The following is an 18534-nucleotide window of genomic DNA, read 5'->3' on the forward strand; positions in this document are numbered from 1 at the left end:
ACACGGTGCTCATCGCCAAGGGCAGCCCTGCTTGGGCAAAATCAACTCGATTTAAAGCTTTCGTGAATACAGGGATTCATCTTCTTGGTTCTTTCGGTAAAGTCACGTAGAAGGGGAAGTAATAAAAGAAAAAAAATATAAACATAATAAAATAATTCCCACGACGTTTCGGCCACAACGCAAGCAGCCGTCCTCAGGTGAAGACCAGGTCTGTCGGTGAGACAGGTGAAGAACAGGTCTGTCGGGGAGACAGCGTCTGAACAGACCTGGTCTTCACCTGAGGACGGCTGCTTGCGTTGTAGCCAAAACGTCGTGAGAATTATTTTATTATGTTTCATTTTTATTATTGTATTACTTCCCTTCTACGTGACTTTACCGAAAGAACCAAGAAGAAGAAAAATCAACTCCTTTGGTAGCACCCAGTCTATCCACAGGACGAAGATTGTTCACTTCCTACAAGTTCGTTTCTCAGTCCGCTTGTCCTGGCGAGGGTCACGGTGGCAGCGTGTTGAGTTGGGCGGCCCAGACCTCCCTTTTCTACAAAGTGTTACTTATTGTATTGACACCGGAGGGATGATGGGCTGAGTGGAGTCCCTTATTGCTAGGTCACCCAGTCAGTTTAACATGAGCCGAGAAAAACAAACCTGAAAAGTTACTGAATTCGCTGACAATGCCTAACTGTCATGACCTCACAGGCATACGAGTGTTTGTTTAACACGTAGGCTTTCGCGACCAATATTGTTCATAATCAACAATTTTTGGGTTTAGATCGCGTTATTTATAAATGTGTCGTAACCCTCCACCACCTGACACGGCCAATCAGTAAAAAAGTGTCACGTTGACAAAAGACAAATAGTTCACTGCTTTAGCCCACCGGTGTGTTGAAGCGTGAAACCACAACATTTACAATTTGAGTACGACGTTTCGCTGGTAATTGCATCCAGCATCATCGGGCAATTCGCCAGAATGGTGAGGCTCTGCTGTGTCTATATAAGAACGGGAGACACAGCAGAGCCTCACCATTCTGGCGAATTGCCCGATGATGCTGGATGCAATTACCAGCGAAACGTCGTACTCAGATTGTAAATGTTGTGGTTTCACGCTTCAACACACCGGTGGGCTAAAGCAGTGAACTATTTGTCTTTTGTCAACGTGACACTTTTTTACTGATTTGCCGTGTCGGGTGGTGGAGGGTTACGACACATTTATAAATAACGCGATCTAAACCCAAAAATCGTTGATTATGATACGAGTGTTTGTTTACCAAATTACAACCAATAAATCTAGCTTTACCACTCCGTATACTCGGAGTAAAATAAACAAAACGTGATGCTGTTATTTAATAAATAAAAAACCAGATGCGCACAGTGGAATATTCACTCATATATTCAAAATCACCTAGTATTCATCTTATGCGACACCTCTGATATTGAAGCCTCATATCACATCAGCTTATGACATTCCCCGGGCATTGCACTCTAAATAAATTGGTATACAGGCGTCAGACCTTCACCTCTTCTTGTTTTGTCAGTACCAATGAAGGCTGCGCGTTTTTCAAATTTTGATGGTGCAGCATTATGCTGGTCCAACTGAACAATACCTATTGACCCTGACAGGCTCCATTGTTTTTAGATAACGATTACAAATGCATGATTCTGTCAGCTCTGCTAATCTTTTACGGAAGCCCTATAGAATCTGGTAATTTGACAGCATTTAATTAACAAGCCTGACCCCGCTGATGTGACCATGAAGGTCAAAACAAGCCCAGAGTTTTGTTGCTTAAATAAATGCCACTAGATACTATTGGTCAGGAAAGCCAATTGGCAAAGCGATTAAAATGTTTTATTTATATGTGCAAACACAGAACAGTAGTATGAGCACATATGGTGTTTGCGCCATTCCTATTGCACAAAGGCTGTTACGAAGGCGCTATGTTTATGCCTTGTAAGCTTTAGAGAACATTACTGTCCTCAATGTTTGAGAGTCTAATTATAGCATACTGCTGCTGCTGTAAGCAGTCATTACTGTTCCTGTTAACTGTCTGATCTCCAATCCATGCTGAATACAAAGCTGCGTAATTTCGGTCAGTGAGGCCATAAGGGACAGAGACCTTTCACCCAACGACCCCCATATCTGAGACTGTTAACCTGATTAGCTTATCGTGCAATCCCAGTGCAATGGAGTGACATGCTTTTTTCCACTTTTGACAGCAAAGCCACTGCTCACAATATAGCTTTATAATATATTGACAACAAAAATCACAAGACCAACATATATACAATGGGCGGTCTAAACAAGTGGACATATGGATATTAGAAATATGTGCAGACCCACACATATTTATTTCGTTTAATATGTAATAAGTACTCCCGTGTCATCTGTACACTTATTTATTACAGAGTGTGATTATTACTCAGAGACGGGGCTGTTATTGTTGGCGTCACACACTGTGGTGCACCATTCTCAAAACGGATTTGGCCTGTCTGCAATGCATCATGAGTCTCCTTCTAAAGTGCAAATGAGGTACACATCCATCGAATGTGAATGTTTCACTTGAAGTATAAAGTGACTTAAAGAGGTGGCTGAATCATTCACCTCTTCATCTCTCCCCCGACCCCCTTCACCGCCACCCACGGCAATTCAATGAATCGTCACGATATAGGGCCACACTTTAATTAAAGTATACAAACATGTTTTTTTTAATATTCCCGTGGATGGTAGTGCCTCTACTGGCTGCTGGAGTGACGTGAATGCATTGCTTACATAATAGAAAATGGAAAAACATCAATGCGTACAGTTTTCGCGACCAATATCATCCATAATATAGTTTTTTGTTATTAGATTGCGTAAATATATAAATGTGTCGTTAAACCCGCCACCACCCGACACAGCCAATTAGTAAGGTTTGTCACGTAAACAGAACATTCCAATTCGTTACTAGTACAGCACACCGGTGTGTTGGAGAGCAAACCCACAACATTTACAATCTGAGTACGACGTTTTGCCAGTAATTACAACGAGCATCATCAGGCGGACAGACAGATTTGCTCAATGCTTATCAATGCTTATGAATGCAATTCAGTGCTTTGTTTCATAAGCTCATTAATGCACATTATTCATTATTAGTCGACGCATCGATTCAGTGTTCCACCCCTACTCATGATCCTGCTTATCTATGCTCCAGCACGCACTTATTCAAGCATGATGGCACAGCTCATTATACGCAAGTGTAAGCTTGCTGAACGCTGTGGTTAATTCATTACCCTTTGATTTGCCTTTCCTACTTGTGTTTTGGAGAGAGTTTTTTTTACTATATTTGTCTCTCTGGGTTTTTGGGCGATTCTAGAAGGATGGCTCTTCTCTTTTTTTTTGTCAATATGAGCAGCAGTGTGTAATAGTTATGAGATTATGATTAAGCTCTGTGTCTATGATATTGTTATTCAGCTGGATTTCCAATGCGTGCTACTTTGGTAAGACGACTGCATGTATGTGACACATTCTGTCACGACACATGCCTTTAGTAATTTTAAGGCAGCTTCAAATTACTCTGTTGTCTTTAACTGTATGTTTTTTTTACAGCTGTACTATTTTCTTGCTGTTAATGCAAGCACATATCCAGAAAACCCTAAAGTAAAAAAAAAACCCATTAAAAAGTCCCCTGGTAGTAAGATACAATTCTTGTGTGTAACTGTACGAGGCACAGCAGAAGCGCAAGATGCAGAACGAAAGGCCCGGTTGGATCGATGAAAGATCAGCGTTGCTCACCGTGGCCATGTCGAGCGCTGCTGTGGCCTCGTCCATGATGAGGACGGCAGTCCGCCTCACGAAGGCCCGGGCCAGGCAGAACAGCTGCCGCTGTCCCACGCTGAAGTTCTCTCCGCCTTCCCTCACCGTGGCGTCTGAGCAGACGGAAGCCTGATTAGGTGCCGCGTTAACTGCTTCGTCACCATCCCCGTTTCTCACCTCTGCCACTGCTGCTGCCGCCACTACTCGCTCGATGCGCGTACAAGTGATAATTTTTTTTTAATCCCAAATGTCTTATGTGTCAAGCGGGGGAAGTTTAATGAGCGAGCTACTTGTTCGAATGTGACAAGGCTGGCCCAGGTGATTTATGATGGGTAAATGGAGTCCAGATAATGGTGTGTCTGGGTAATTGGCCTTTGAGAGTAAGGTTTCATATCATTACAATTTCGATAGCTTTGCTTCAAGAAAGAGGGTTTTTAATAACGAGCCTTACTTTACAAAGTGTCATATGATTGGAATGCATTTAATGATATCTATAAAGGAATGTGATCTCACACAATGTGATCTCGCAGTGCATGGAAGACAATCGTGGATTAAAAAACACAAGAGGATTTACTGGGGATAACACAAAGACCATCAATGATTTACATATATTTTGAATCTATTCATTTATACACGAACTGTAAGATCATTTTTTTTTCAATTTCCAATTTTATTTCATACATCCTGTTGCCAGGATTATAGAAACATGGGTTGAGATTACTCTACTCAAACAATCTTCACATATGAGACAGTGGTGGTTAAGCGAAAATAATGGTAAAGTTATTTTAAATATATGCATTCCCATTTGCTACTCTTCCTCATTCACAAAATAAAAGCTGTTTCTTTTACTGATAACATAACCTACACACATACAAGCAGTACCAGCACCACATTTGTCAACCCTTCTCTATGGTCCCATGGGGCTGTAGGCAGTCGCGTTGCCCTTCCTGTTGGGAACCAGGCCTGGGATGGGAAGGACACGCGACTAACATGGGCAGGGTCCGCTTGGAGGCCCATGATGTGGGGGTCGTGATTTCACCCAAGTTTCAAATTTGTCTCTTCACTTCAGGGTCTCATCTGGTTCATATTATTTGGACAGTCTCGTTTGCTTCCTTTATCTAAATTTCATTGCAATTTATATTCTATGAAAAAGGGCCATTGCCCGAAATATTGCCTATTGTATATTATATTCTTGGTTCTTTCGGTAAAGTCACGTAGAAGGGAAATAATAAAATAATAAAAATAAAACAATAAAATGCTCACGGCGTTTCGGCCACAATGCAAGCAGCCGTCCTCAGGTTTTTCACCTGAGGTTTTTCACCTGAGGACGGCTGCTTGCGTTGTGGCCGAAACGTCGTGAAAATGTTATTTAATAATGTTTTATTTATTATTTTATTATTTCCCTTCTACGTGACTTTACCGAAAGAACCAAGAATATTAATCCCTGCAGTCACGAAAGCTTTAAATCGAAATTTATTGTATATTATTTTACTTTAACATGCTGAAACTGACGAATGTGTTTTTATAAAAATTGTAATTGCATACATTCTCTGATGAGTTTTCTGGTTGTACCACGTGTTATTCGACAGCTTACTACGTTTCACTTCACGTGCTGGGAGCCCAGGGAGCTGTACTCTACACAACTAAAAGCCATGCAGTGGTAGTAATTGCATAGCACGTTTGTATCATTGGAATAAATAGTAAATTCATCTAACATACACAATTACATGCATTGAGTTTAACTGATAATCCATGAATTGTCGCTATCCTCTTCGGGATTGCGACCTGGCTTCCATCATCACTCTGAACAGCAGAGAACACTGCTCTATGCTGCCGTGGGCCATTGGAGGTATGGCCACTATGTCACTGAAAACCTCGTGTGATGGATACGTCATAGGGGCTAGTAAGGATGTCAATGAGAATGCATGAGCTTCTCCTGGCCTTTAGAAGGCTCTCTAGGTCTGGGAAGTGATGACAACTGGAGCTGGAACAATTAGTCAATTTAGTCAATTAATTTACTGAAAATTGTCATTGCCAATTTTTTGGTGGTGAATGTATTTGGACCCTTGAAACATGGCGACTGTCCCCACAACCTGCCACCTGAAGGTGGGAAACCTCCTACAAGCCACGCCCGATGTGATGAGGCTGATGATGCCGATGATATCAGCAATCCCCGTCCATCACCTCCCCTTTAAATTAGCGGCACACGTGGAAACAAGATGGAGGGTTTTTTCCCCCAACTATGTATGTTCGTGATATCCAATTATTTGAGTAACTGGGCCGAGTAATAGCTTACTTAAACGATTGGGTCGCTCAGCTCTAATGTGAACCCTGGCCAGAGGTTCCGTGCGGTTGTGAAGCCTTACCCAGCCCTCCCGGCAGTGCCTTCACCACACACTTGAGCTGAGCAATCTCCAGAGCATCCCAAAGCATGGAGTCCGTGCTGCGAGCCTCGGGGTCCAGATTAAACCTGGGGTGCCAAGAGATTCATCATCCTGCAATTAGGAAGGGATTTTAGGAAAACGACCTCAAGAATTACACTGTGACACGGACACTCGCAGGAAGCCAGTTATTCTGCGGGGTGTAAAGGTGCAGCCGGCAAAAAAACAGCAGCCCGATTTTGTTTAAAAGAGGGCATTCATCACACACAGTGGGAACATGCAATGTTAAACAAATGTGAAACTAATATAAAAACACTGAAAAGACTGAGGAACGATATGATCTGTTTTCTTGTCTTTTGTACATTCTGGTCTAACTCTCTCACCTCCTGTGTTACGAGTAAAGGCTGCGGATGCCCATTGCTAAGCTGGACATTTTGGTAGAATATTGAATTTAGAAGGACGCCTGAGCCTTTATTGGGGGGGGGGGGGGGGGCATTCAGCCTCCTCCCTCCACCCAGCACATCCTGCGTCGTGGTGGACGTAAATGTGTGGTGCTATGTTGTTTTATTTTAAAATGCCTTCATTGAGGGGAGAAACCATGGGATGGATTTTCAGCAATCACAAAGAACAAACAAATGGACACATGTCCAGTTCTAGCAACATCACAATTTCAATTTGGACTTAGTTAATTACCAACCAAACCAACAAAGGAAACCGTTAATTACGGGGATTCGTGCCACCTCTGTGGAGCTTTTGAAAATGAATAATTGATTAACTTGTTCCTATGGTAAATATCAGCCGCCAGGGTTACAAGGGCAATACACTGCATCTTAGCATTGGCATGTTCCTCCAGCTTGCCCAGCCCAGAAAATATCCTCATTAATGCATGCGATTACCAGCTAACACCAACATATTCATGTTTACAAACACACCCATACACACACACACACACAAAAGATCCCCTGCGTCGCCTACTTAGGCTGTTGGGACAAGCGCTGTAATAGAGCGCCATTCTAATCGACTGGCGCGACACACAGGGGGTGGTGTGGCGAACATGGACCATGACTGACCGACCACTTATGTTTCTCTAGTGCTGATGACCATGTACTTATTTAAGGTCAAGTCGACCTAAAGGAGGCCCAAAACTGTTTCAGATATTTTGCTTATGAGCGGAATTCGAACTCAGGTCTCTGGGTTTGTAGGCAGTGCACAAACTGCAACACAACTCCTTCCCACACAACACAAAGACACATAAAGACACAAACTTGCACACAGCAATACACACAAACAAATGACGTAAGTGATGTATGCATGTGCATTTAATGAGAATATCTATACGAAAATTGTACATTCTGAAATATGTTTCATTAATATTGCCTGCTCTGCCATTGCTCCATTAGGTGAGGCGTGTGCATTTAATCAATGGCAATGCTGTAAATTGCAATATAGCAATTTAAAGGTGATTCCTTCGTTGAGATGTGGCTAGGCTGACGAATGTGATGCACACGCGAACACGCGAGAGTGTACATGCACACAATGTATGTACGTGTGTTAAACTTCTTTCGAACCATACGTAGCCAACCGTGCTAATCGGGGAAAGGACAACACAAATGCAGCACGCACAAACACAAACACACAAAGATTACCGTATTTACGAAGAAAAAAAACGTAATATCATTTCAAAAACCAAAAATTAATCTCTCCAACGATATTCAGGACATTGGCACACCCAGCCAAATGTTTCGGAGTGGGCAAATCATTTTGGGACACAAAATTGATCGCACATGATATACAATAGCTGTCTAAAGATTTCAGGTGAGGGGTGGGGGTGGGGGAAGAGGGTATGGGGAGCTACGCCCCCTCCTCCTGAGACACCAATGCATAAAAAGTAGTAGTCATGATAATTAACACATTGTCCTGCGGAGGGAGCTGGTAGGAACATTGGGTTGCTCGGTCAATGGCCAGGGTCAACAGCGGCGTGGTGTATTCCGCAAATATACCTGACTGTGAGGGCGGGCACAAGCCGGCGTGAGTAGGTTAAACGTTGAGTTTTATAAGGGCACCACGGGGTGACCAGCCCCTCCCCACCCAGCCCCACCCTCCCCACTCAGCCCCTCCCCACCCTCCCCACCCAGCCCCTCCCCACCCAGCCACTCCCCACCCTCCCCTCCCCACCCAGCCCCTCTCTCCCCACCCAGCCCCTCCCTGCACGACGGACACAATCAACTGCTGGATTGAGGCCTCCCCATGCCGTGTTCAGTCATTGCATAAACATACCTCACCGTGATGGCCAATGTGGGTTGGTGAATTGGAAGGGCCCCACTGACGTTAGCCATGGCCGGGAACTGAACATAGTTCCTCTGGATCAATGGCACATTGTGCGAGCCGCTCCATCAGTTCTGATGGCATAGTTAATAATCTCCCACATGAAGATGAATAAAGATTGGGCCTCACTTCTCAAGCAGCACCCCTCCATGTTGTCATTATATACGGATTATATCTCCTATATCGAATTATTTTCAAATTAAAACCGGACATATACTGCATAATATTAAGCATTCATTTCCCTACTATAATTACTACGGCATATCTCTACGAAAAAAGACATCCTGTGGTTTGCGTACAGAATGAGAATCAGAAACTTGGGCACTGAAAATGAAAACCAAACTCAAGTGGAAAAGTGCGTTAGAAAGCAGTTCGAGGTGCATGCTTGCAATTGCACTGAAACAGAAGCGGAACACGTGGATTATTTCGCATACGCAAGTATTTTTTTTTTTATTATTTACGTGAAGGACCTGTGCAGGATATGGCACGAGAAAGGACGGTGGCCAGTGGTGCTCGACTCGGGATGGAGTGATAGCCATAGGAAGGAACACAGCCAAGAGGGTGAGTGATGCTATCAGCTCCTGTGCATGCGTTAGATGGATTGTTACATCACAGGACCTTGAGAGATGGCAACAACTTGGAGAAGCTTTCATGGAGCAGTGGACATTTTCAGTTTCATTTATTAGGAATAACCCTGCGAGCCATGCGGCTCTTGACTCGGGTGCAAACGCAACAAACAAAAACATGAACAAGAAACATCTTAAAGTGACTACACGAAACAGAAAAATCCAGGAATCACCGATGGCGATAACGATGAAAAAATATATACGAGACAAACGTTGCGTAACATTATGCGTTGCGAAGGAAAAGCATTCGGGTGCCTGGTATTTTATTTTTGTGTGAGGTTACACGAAGGGCTGTACGAACTGGATCGCTGTGATGTAATGAGAATTTCACCGCGTTCAGGAAGCTGTCCCCCAGGGAGGGGGAGTGGGAGAGGGTGGGGGGGTTGGGGGCGAGCGAGCGAGCGTGCGCGCACGCACACGCACGCACCGTATCGAGCCGCTGAACAGCACGGGGTCCTGCAGGATGATGGAAAGCCTCGAGCGTAGCAGGGAAAGCGGAATCTTGGAAATGTCGACATCGTCGATGGTGATGCTTCCTGCGGAAGAAGCGGAAGAATTTGTTTACGTGAAGGTGCAGCCCTGCGATGTCTTACTTTTGCCCCTGCAGCGTTCATTGGGCTTTGCCTGATAGGGTAGGGATGTATTTACACTATGAGACATCTCCTTTACCAGTGGCAAAATATAGTGATAGGGTTTTACCCTTTCAACTGGTACAAAAACTGACACCTTTATACAAGGCACACTCTGATAGTGTACTGTTTTTGAGTTGTACGCCTTTTGGCGTCATCTGGTCCAACACCAATGGAGGCTGGGCTCTAAGAAAAGCTGTCTCGGGTGTGGACCAATCAATTTCAAGGACATTCATTTCCCTACTATAATCATTATCATCATCAGAGTTGTTTCTTTTTGTTTTCATTTTGACTGCTTGTGTTGTGGTTATTGCAAACATGATGCCTTGTATAAAGGTGTCAGTTTTTGTACCAGTTGAAAGGGTAAAAACCTATTACTATAGGGTGGGGATGGTTTCGTTTTATTTCCATGTGTTTGGGTGATTTGTTTATCTTTTTTGTACTTTGCACTCCCTATCGTGTTTTTGTACCGTTTGTTGTCATAACCTTCTTACCTGCCCCTACTGGGCAACTGTGAAAAAAATCTTTAAAGCTCATCAGATTCATCTTCTTGGTTCTTTCGGTAAAGTCACGTAGAAGGGAAGTAATAAAATAATAAAAATAAAACATAAGTTATTATTTTATTACTTCCCTTCTACGTGACTTTACCGAAAGAACCAAGAAGATGAATCCTTGCAGTCACGAAAGCTTTAAATCGAAAGCTCATCAGATTCTTGCAGGATAAATATATATTCCGATTCTGATTGTATCATTACGTCGTTCAGCAGCTATTGCTTGCCATTGGTACACGTGTAGTGGTGATACGCGCTGGGTGTATATGTCGTGTGCCAGCGCGTATGTACGGGTGTGTGTGTGGTGACGCGCGCTGACGGGGAGGAGCAGGCGTCAGTGCGCGGGTGGGGGTAGTGCTGCTGATTGGCTGTGTGCCGGTGACGCGCCCAGAGGGAGTGATCGGGTAGCAGCGCGGTGGGATTGGTCGGGGAGTGGAAACACGCGCTGAGCGGAACCGGATCGTAGGGATAGCGCGTGGGGATTGGGTAACTGAGGAGCGGTGCCGACGTTGAGGTCCGCATCCGCTCCGTCTCCCGGGAAGAAGAGGTATATAAGGTGATGCACAGAGGAGCAGGGGGCAGAAGTGGAACCATCTAAGAATGAAGACGAAGGTGCAGAGATAGAGCCCGGGGAGGAGAGTAATGGAGAGTAGAGGAGAGTAAGGTATAAGTGTGTAGCCAGAGAGAGAGAACGGTCTACACGAGCTGAGTACTGTATAGTGTGTAGCCAGAGAGAGAGAACGGTCTACACGAGCTGAGTGATGTATAGTGTGTAGCCAGAGAGAGAGAAAGGTCTACACGAGCCGAGTATGCATACGGTGTAGCCAGAGAGAGAGGAAGGTCTACACGAGCCGAGTATGCATACGGTGTAGCCAGAGAGAGAGATGCAAAGTCTACACGAGGCGAGTGGAGAGTGTAGCAGAGGCGCAGAGTCTACACGAGGCGAGAGAAGAGTGTAGCCGAGGCGCGGAGTCTACACGAGGCACAGAGAGCCAGCAGCACAGAATCCAGAGAGTCAAGAGAAGCGTAGGGTGAAGAAGAAGAGGTCACGAGTTGTACCGTTGTATGGTGACCGCATTGTGAAGAAGAGAGGCCACGCGTTGTATTGTTACAAGTCAAGAGTTAATAAAAGAAGTGTGTTCCCGTCAAGTAGTTTCCTGCCGTCATTTTCCAATACTTCACACGTACCCAATTGGCAATAAAATGTTCACTCTGGTCAGAGTTGGGAATGGCCTTGAGACGTTGTAGAAGGTAAAAGTACACGCCATTTACTTGCAGAAAGACCTCCGCTAGAGGAAGCCCCCCAAGAGAGCCCATCTAAAGGATATTTTTCTCCCACTCTTCCACACTATCTAGACATCTTGGAAGAGGTTGGATTACCGGCAATTTATGCCACCACACGTGCACTGCCGATCATCTGACTGTGGTGTACCAATTTATACTGTTAGGGGGAGGGGGGAGGGGAAAAAGAAACTTGCCCCTTGTTTCTACTCCCGTGTCGGGAGATCGAAATGAACCGGCGACCTCTGATGAGCAAGTCCAGCCTGGTGCCAAGAGTTACACAACGCCTTTGTTGATGTAATTACAGCAATTACCGAGCCACGAAATGCATTGCGTGCCTGCTGCTTGCGTGTCGAGTTGACACTGAATTGTTACCGCAGTCAAAGCGAACAGCCTACCGTGATTAATGCAGGCGAATGGATTCCATATGGCCTGATCCTAATCCAACAAGGAAAATGCGCCCGACGCACTGATTACTCATGCAAAGAACATGCATTAAAGAACATCCGTAACCAACGGTCTGTTGCGAGTAATCGTAACGTCCATCCACTGAAATCCTCTGCGGGTAAAAATGCAAATACTGTGTCCCATAAAATTAGCCCAAACAGTTGTGGCAGCGGTGCTTGCATTTAGAGCGATAAGGCAGTAGATTCGATGACCTTCTGCTAGATGTAATGAGCTGTAGGTTATTTATTTATTTTAAGAGCAGCAAGCACATCGATAACATGTTATTGTTATGCAAGGGAGAGTCAATGTCACTTGATGTATTAGTTACAGTGTTACACAACTGAAGGGGGAAAAAAGGTTGGGTTTCTTTAAACCAGATTTTGGAATCTTGCCTGTGAGAACGTGAAAAAGATATAAACCTATACTTTTAATAAATCAGGTTCATTTTAAAAGTATTTGGGAAGGTAGAAAATGCTAATTATGACCCACTTGTAACATTCTTGATATATCCGAACACAATAAAATAAACAATGGAAATTTTCAGTAATGTCATATTCGCCTCCACCCATGTTCAGAACCCCCGCATGTCAGACTGACTGATTGTTCAGCCACTGTGTAGACCACAATGCTTCTCTCTCTCTGCTGCTCCACTTGGGGAGTGCCTTCTCCCATCATCTCGTTTCCTAAATTCTCATAACCTTGCTTAATTCTAGAATAGTAGTCAACTGTTATCTATTACAACATTAAGAGTGCTGTTTGTTGCTGGAAGCCTGGCATTTTGGTCTGTGGGCTCTGTTGCCCAGTAACTATGATAAAAATCTTTATAAATAAAGACCTTCATTTGTATGTCTCAAAAACCTCCAGGGTACTTCCCGACAAGGTAGAAAGCTGAAATGTGGTACATAAGTAGCTTTTAGGACACAAACAACAGGAAAAATATGAAAATCCAAGATTTGTATTTGAAGGCCCCCAAATCTCGATTTTAAATGCCCCATAAACATATTTGTGCGTGCCATTCAGAAAGCGTTCAAAATATAACATTGCGTCATTTCAGTTTAATAGAACGTTAAACAGCAAATACAATGAAAGCGATAATCATTGTTCTATCTTTTATTGTTTTTGAGATATTTCGGATTAAAGTGGGTTTAAATGAAAAAATACACATTTTATGATGTTCAAATCAGAATAATTCGAAAACGGTAAAAGATATTAGTTTCCCCTCATAGAGTATTACGTTCATACAATTTTGTTCTTTCTCATAAAAAAATTAAGTGGTTTCTGATGGGAATGTCTTTCACTATAAGAAGTTGAATCAAGTCGTCAACAATTTGTGTTTTTTGTGAAAAACTACACATTTTTGTAGTAGTTGTTAGTGTCTGATCATATCAGCTTACTTATTATATTTTTAGAAAACTTTAGTCTGACGAAGACAGGCCTTATGAACGAGTAATAAATAAAATACCATAATGTAATTTCTGGTCGAAAGATACATCTCGTTTTTAAAACGTAAACCAAAGCCGGTCACAGTGGAGAGAGCATTGATGTAAGAAGCAATTTCAAAGAGTAAATAAAATCAATCGAAATCCCGTTTTGCCCACTAAACAGAACGGTTATAGGAAATAACAAACCGACGTTTAAGAGGCAGAGAGGTAAAATACATCTTGACGATTTCCTTTAAAATACAAACTGGTGCCTTTAGTTTTCACTTTTTCTTACGCGTGACGCACTGACCACTCATTAATCAACCGCCTTCAAAAGCTGAGCTCACCAATTTGTGACTCAGAGCCCTGATAAAATCAATGTCCATAAGGCATGTAACACAAGCTGCAATGTACGACTGATATATCATTACATAATAAAGAGTACATGTGCATAAATATAAACCTTAAAATAAAATGGTAACATAGTTGTACCATTTAAATACCATGTTATCCAGATTTTAAGATAGGCTGGAAAAATAAGATGCACCTGAAATTTGTGCCCAGTCTCAATAAACTTATGTAAATGTAATTTTCTGCACGCACACTGGATAATAAGATGCACCAACAACTCTTGATGTTTAATACAGAAGGGAAAATTTCCCTTATAAATCGAAGAATACGGGAACTCAAATTGTGAACAACTGGTGATGACAAAATCGAAGCATTTGACAAAAGGTGAGCTTGTTTATGATGGCGTAATGATGCATCAATATTAACATTGATACTTAAGCTCACGATACATGCAATTAATCATGCGTGTAAGAATCAATGTGTGTAGATTTATACATGTTGTATGTAATGGGGTCTAGTAACCCCTGAATATGCCATAGGTGGCATAATGTTAAACACTTAGTTCGTGAATTAAATCACAACCCTGATTCACGACAATCCATGAAGCCGCTGGGGAAGGGTGAATTTTTACACAACTATTCTTTTTTTTAGACCTTCAATCGAGTTTATACTTTATAATCTCCATATATATAAAAGGCAAAGTTGTGAATATGTGTCTGTTCAAAATGTTTAGCGTACTTCCCGACATGCAACAAACTGCAAATTTGCCATGTGGGTACTTTCCAGACTGTACACCATGCAAAAATTATAAAAAATTAACCCGTAAAAACAAAGTTTTTCACTATAAATTCTTTATATGCGTGGCGGCTAGAGCCCTCTCGTCCTCTGGCTTGAGATGGCTGCCACCTATGGGTCAGATGAATGGCTGCCACCATTAAGCAATTGGTAATTAAATATAAAAAAAAATCCTAAAAAGTGTAAAATTTTGGAAAAAAAATTTCACGAAAATACATTGTCACGCACAACGAGTCTGTGTGCAAAATGTCAGCTCGATTGGATCACGGGAAGTGGGTTAAAAAACGACCGAAAGATTTGCACGGTGGTAAGCAAGCAAGCAAGCAAGTGAACTTAATATAAAGGATTTCAAAATACACTTTAGTTTTGGGGGGGGGAGCTCAATAATGCATACATTTTTTGCACGGCTGTGACGTCAAATCTGTCACGTGACCCACGCATGTGGAAGCGTAACGCATTGTAGTGTAGTGGTTAGCGCGCTGCACTACAAACCCGGCGACCCGAGTTCGATTCCCGCTCACGGCCACCACCAGTGACGATTATTTGAACCGGTCCTGGGCCTCCCCTAGGTCGACTCAGCCTCAAACGAGTAACTGCTGTGGTGTGTGAACATTGCCACTGGGGAGATAGAGGCGGCCGGGCGTGCTGCTGTCACCCACCGACTCGTTATATATATTTTAAAAGGGTTCCAATTTCCTAGTCCAAATTGTGCATAGTCGAAGCGAGAATGCGTGGCAAGCTGAGAATGGAATTGGGTTTGCGATTGCCACATGACAGGCCGTTATTGTTATGCTTCGTGACGTGTGTCTATCGTGTTCACATTACCCACGGTGCACGGCTAACCTTTACACTGGCTCAGTGCTTTACTGGGTCACCTATTGTTTGCGTGTCTCTCCTTTGAGATCAATTTAATAATGGAACAAAACAAATGTTTTATGTTTTAAAGCCCGCTATGTAGTCATGCAAGCAGTGGCAGATAATGTTATTTCATGCCCACTGGGCAAGGCATTTTCAGTTGCTTTTAAGGTTTCCTCAAGACTCTGTGAGCAGTCACATATTGATCTGGATACGACTCAGCAAGAGCTGCTGCATATGGATGGAGGAGAGTCCAAAGTAATTTCAAGTCGGCTTCCCTCTGAACACACATTGGCCGTGCTATAAGCCACGAAGACTAAATACAGAGGTGGACACGTGGAACACGGAGACATTTGCAGAAGTCGTCAGAGAGAGGCTGATAATAACGGTGATATGGGTCACCTCTCACCGTCAAAGATATCCAGCATTCGGAAGAGAGCCAGCGACAGAGAGGACTTGCCGCTGCCGGTCCGCCCACAAATCCCAACCTGGATTAGAAAAAAAACACATTTTCATCACGGACGGATTATACACTATACAATAGATAACTCAGTTCAAATTTGTGAGTGTCCAGTGATCCCAATTACACTTTTCACATTCACGACAATCCATCGTATTTCACAAAGGTTCTGCATAATACCACATACAATATGTAGTGGCAATATTTTATGTACAGAGTTACAAATAAAATATCCAATGTGCTTGAGCCTAATCACCCGACGTCCATTTCCCAGCCACGTCTAACGTGAAAGACGAGCGACATCTAAACCATTCTTGGCCACGACCTTCACCAACCCGCACTGACCAACGTGAGGAAATATATTCAAACAAACCCAATGACCGACACGTCGTGTTGGGGGGAAGCCTTCCTCCAGCAGTGGAAGGGCTGTAAATATATATTTTTAAATTTTCCTTACCATCAATTACCTAACAACTAAATTAATGCAAATACTAATTAATCACGATTTAAAGCTTTCGTGACTGCAGGGATTCATCTTCTTGGTTCTTTCGGTTAAGTCACGTAGAAGGGAAACAATAAAATAATAAAAATAAAACATAATAAAATAATTCTCACGACGTTTCGGCCACTACGCAAGCAGCCGTCCTCAGGTGAAGACCAGGTCTGTTCAGACGCTGTCTCCCCGACAGACCTGGTCTTCACCTGAGGATGGCTGCCTGCGTTGTGGCCGAAACGTCGTGAGAATTATTTTATTATGTTTTATTTTTATTATTTTATTATTTCCCTTCTACGTGACTTTACCGAAAGAACCAAGAAGACGAATTAATCAGCTGGCTTAAATATGAGCTGCTTAATATTATGCACAGCACCGTCACCATTCTGCATTCTGGTTACCCAAAGAAAAAAGAGTTTAAAATCGTGCGAGACACTATCAGTGTTTTTCTATATCAGCAAGGCAAGCAACATATGAGAGGCCACAGAGATCGAATTGAGAAAACAAGCGTCAATATTCAATAATGCCAAGGGTAAGTCGATGCAGTATTCCACCAGAGAGCTGCACTTTGCAATAAAATACCAGAGGCTATATGGTGCGGACGCCGGAAGGTTGTGCTGCGTTTATTATTTCACCCAGCAAAGTACACGGGATGTCCTCTAGGTATGAAGAGCAGCATGCGTGCATGTGTTTGTGTGTATGTGCGTACGTGGGGAGCGGTAGTGCAGTGGTTAGTGCGCTGCGCTATGAACCCAGTGAGTTGAGTTTATTTTAACACGTAGGCTTTCGCGACAAATGTTATTCATAATATAGGTTTTTGGGTCAGATCGCGTTATTTATAAATGTGTCGTAACCCTCCACCACCCGACACGGCCAAACAGTAAAAAATGTGTCACGTTTTCAAAGGACGGTGGGCTAAAAAAGTCAATTAATTTGTCCTTTGGAAACGTGACACATTTTTTACTGTTTGGCCGTGTCGGGTGGTGGAGGGTTACGACACAATTATAAATAACGCGATCTGACCCAAAAAACTATATTATGAGTTGAGCTTGATTCCTGCTCATGCGCAAACACCAGTGACGATTATCTAAATTGGTTCTGGGCCTCTCCTAGGTTGACTCAGCCACAAATGAGTACTTGGTGCGGTGTGTAAACATCGCCACTGGGGATACAACGGCGACCAGGCGTGGTGCTGGTCATCCATCCTATCGTGTGCCGTTCCGGCCTTGACAGGTGCTCACTCAGAGCCCTTACCCCAAAAGTCTGTTAAAGGCTATATGGGGGATTTTTGTATACGTATGTATTCACTGAAGAGACAGCGATTTATGGGCATAGTTCCAGTCACACCACACCCTAATGCTCTGTGCATATCTTAATAGGTGCTCGCTACACAGCGCATGCCACAACAGTATTATAATGGGTATGTGTGGGATCTTTTGTGCGCGTATGTTTTAAGAGGTGTGTCTGCATCTTGCAATCGTCCTGCTCCTATGGGTTCACATTCGTTTTAAAGGGCCACTGTTGCGGTTCTCAAATGAAATCTATTGTCAATGTTGACTGTGCACTAAAATGTCCATCTGGAGGTTCGCAAGACCCTTTTCTGAGGACGTGGAGTGGGGTAGGAGGCAGCTTGCATCGCAAGTCTCGCAGCTGGAGGTGGCGCGCATGCATGCGTGCCTTGGAGTCCACACTCCCCACATGACCTCGGTATGTTACATGTGCGGGGGGGGGGGACTCTTTTTGTACTTGTCACTGCTGTAAGAGGCACCAGTGCTGCACACTGATCTTGTCATTATTATTCGTTGTATTTAAGATGTTTCGGCGGAAATCAGTGTAACGCTAATACGAATCATGTGCCGTAAAACTGAATTACATTATTGTAATAGGATAGACTGCTGAGACGCTTCTGCTACAGAGTTAATAACTGAATTCTCAATTGCAGATGAGTTCACGTTCAAATTTTTTTTAATGAAAATGTTCCCATTTACATTGCCCTTTAATAGATTTTGTTTTACCTTTCAATGTCAGTATTAAAATAGAATATTACCGGCGACGAAACGTGTTAAGTTTCGCACCGGTAATGAGAACTCACTGGTGCGTACTGTGCATGTTACTGCGAAAACGCTGGTGCCG

At 43.2% G+C, this 18534-nt stretch overlaps 1 protein-coding gene across 1 annotated transcript in view; it reads right to left on the bottom strand.

The window, feature by feature from the left end:
• The window catches only part of LOC144933729 (ATP-binding cassette sub-family C member 9-like), a 91507-nt gene that overhangs the window by 9777 nt on the left and 63196 nt on the right, over nucleotides 1-18534 (bottom strand). Inside the window, exons 33-36 of the mRNA XM_078858798.1 lie at nucleotides 15858-15936; nucleotides 9546-9654; nucleotides 6153-6256; nucleotides 3766-3899 (exon numbers count right to left, since the gene is read on the bottom strand). Coding sequence (XP_078714924.1) covers nucleotides 3766-3899; nucleotides 6153-6256; nucleotides 9546-9654; nucleotides 15858-15936 — 426 coding nt within the window. The remainder of the gene's footprint in view (nucleotides 1-3765; nucleotides 3900-6152; nucleotides 6257-9545; nucleotides 9655-15857; nucleotides 15937-18534) is intronic.

Source organism: Lampetra fluviatilis, chromosome 8 (assembly GCF_964198595.1).
Source record: "Lampetra fluviatilis chromosome 8, kcLamFluv1.1, whole genome shotgun sequence".
Lineage (NCBI taxonomy): Eukaryota > Metazoa > Chordata > Hyperoartia > Petromyzontiformes > Petromyzontidae > Lampetra > Lampetra fluviatilis.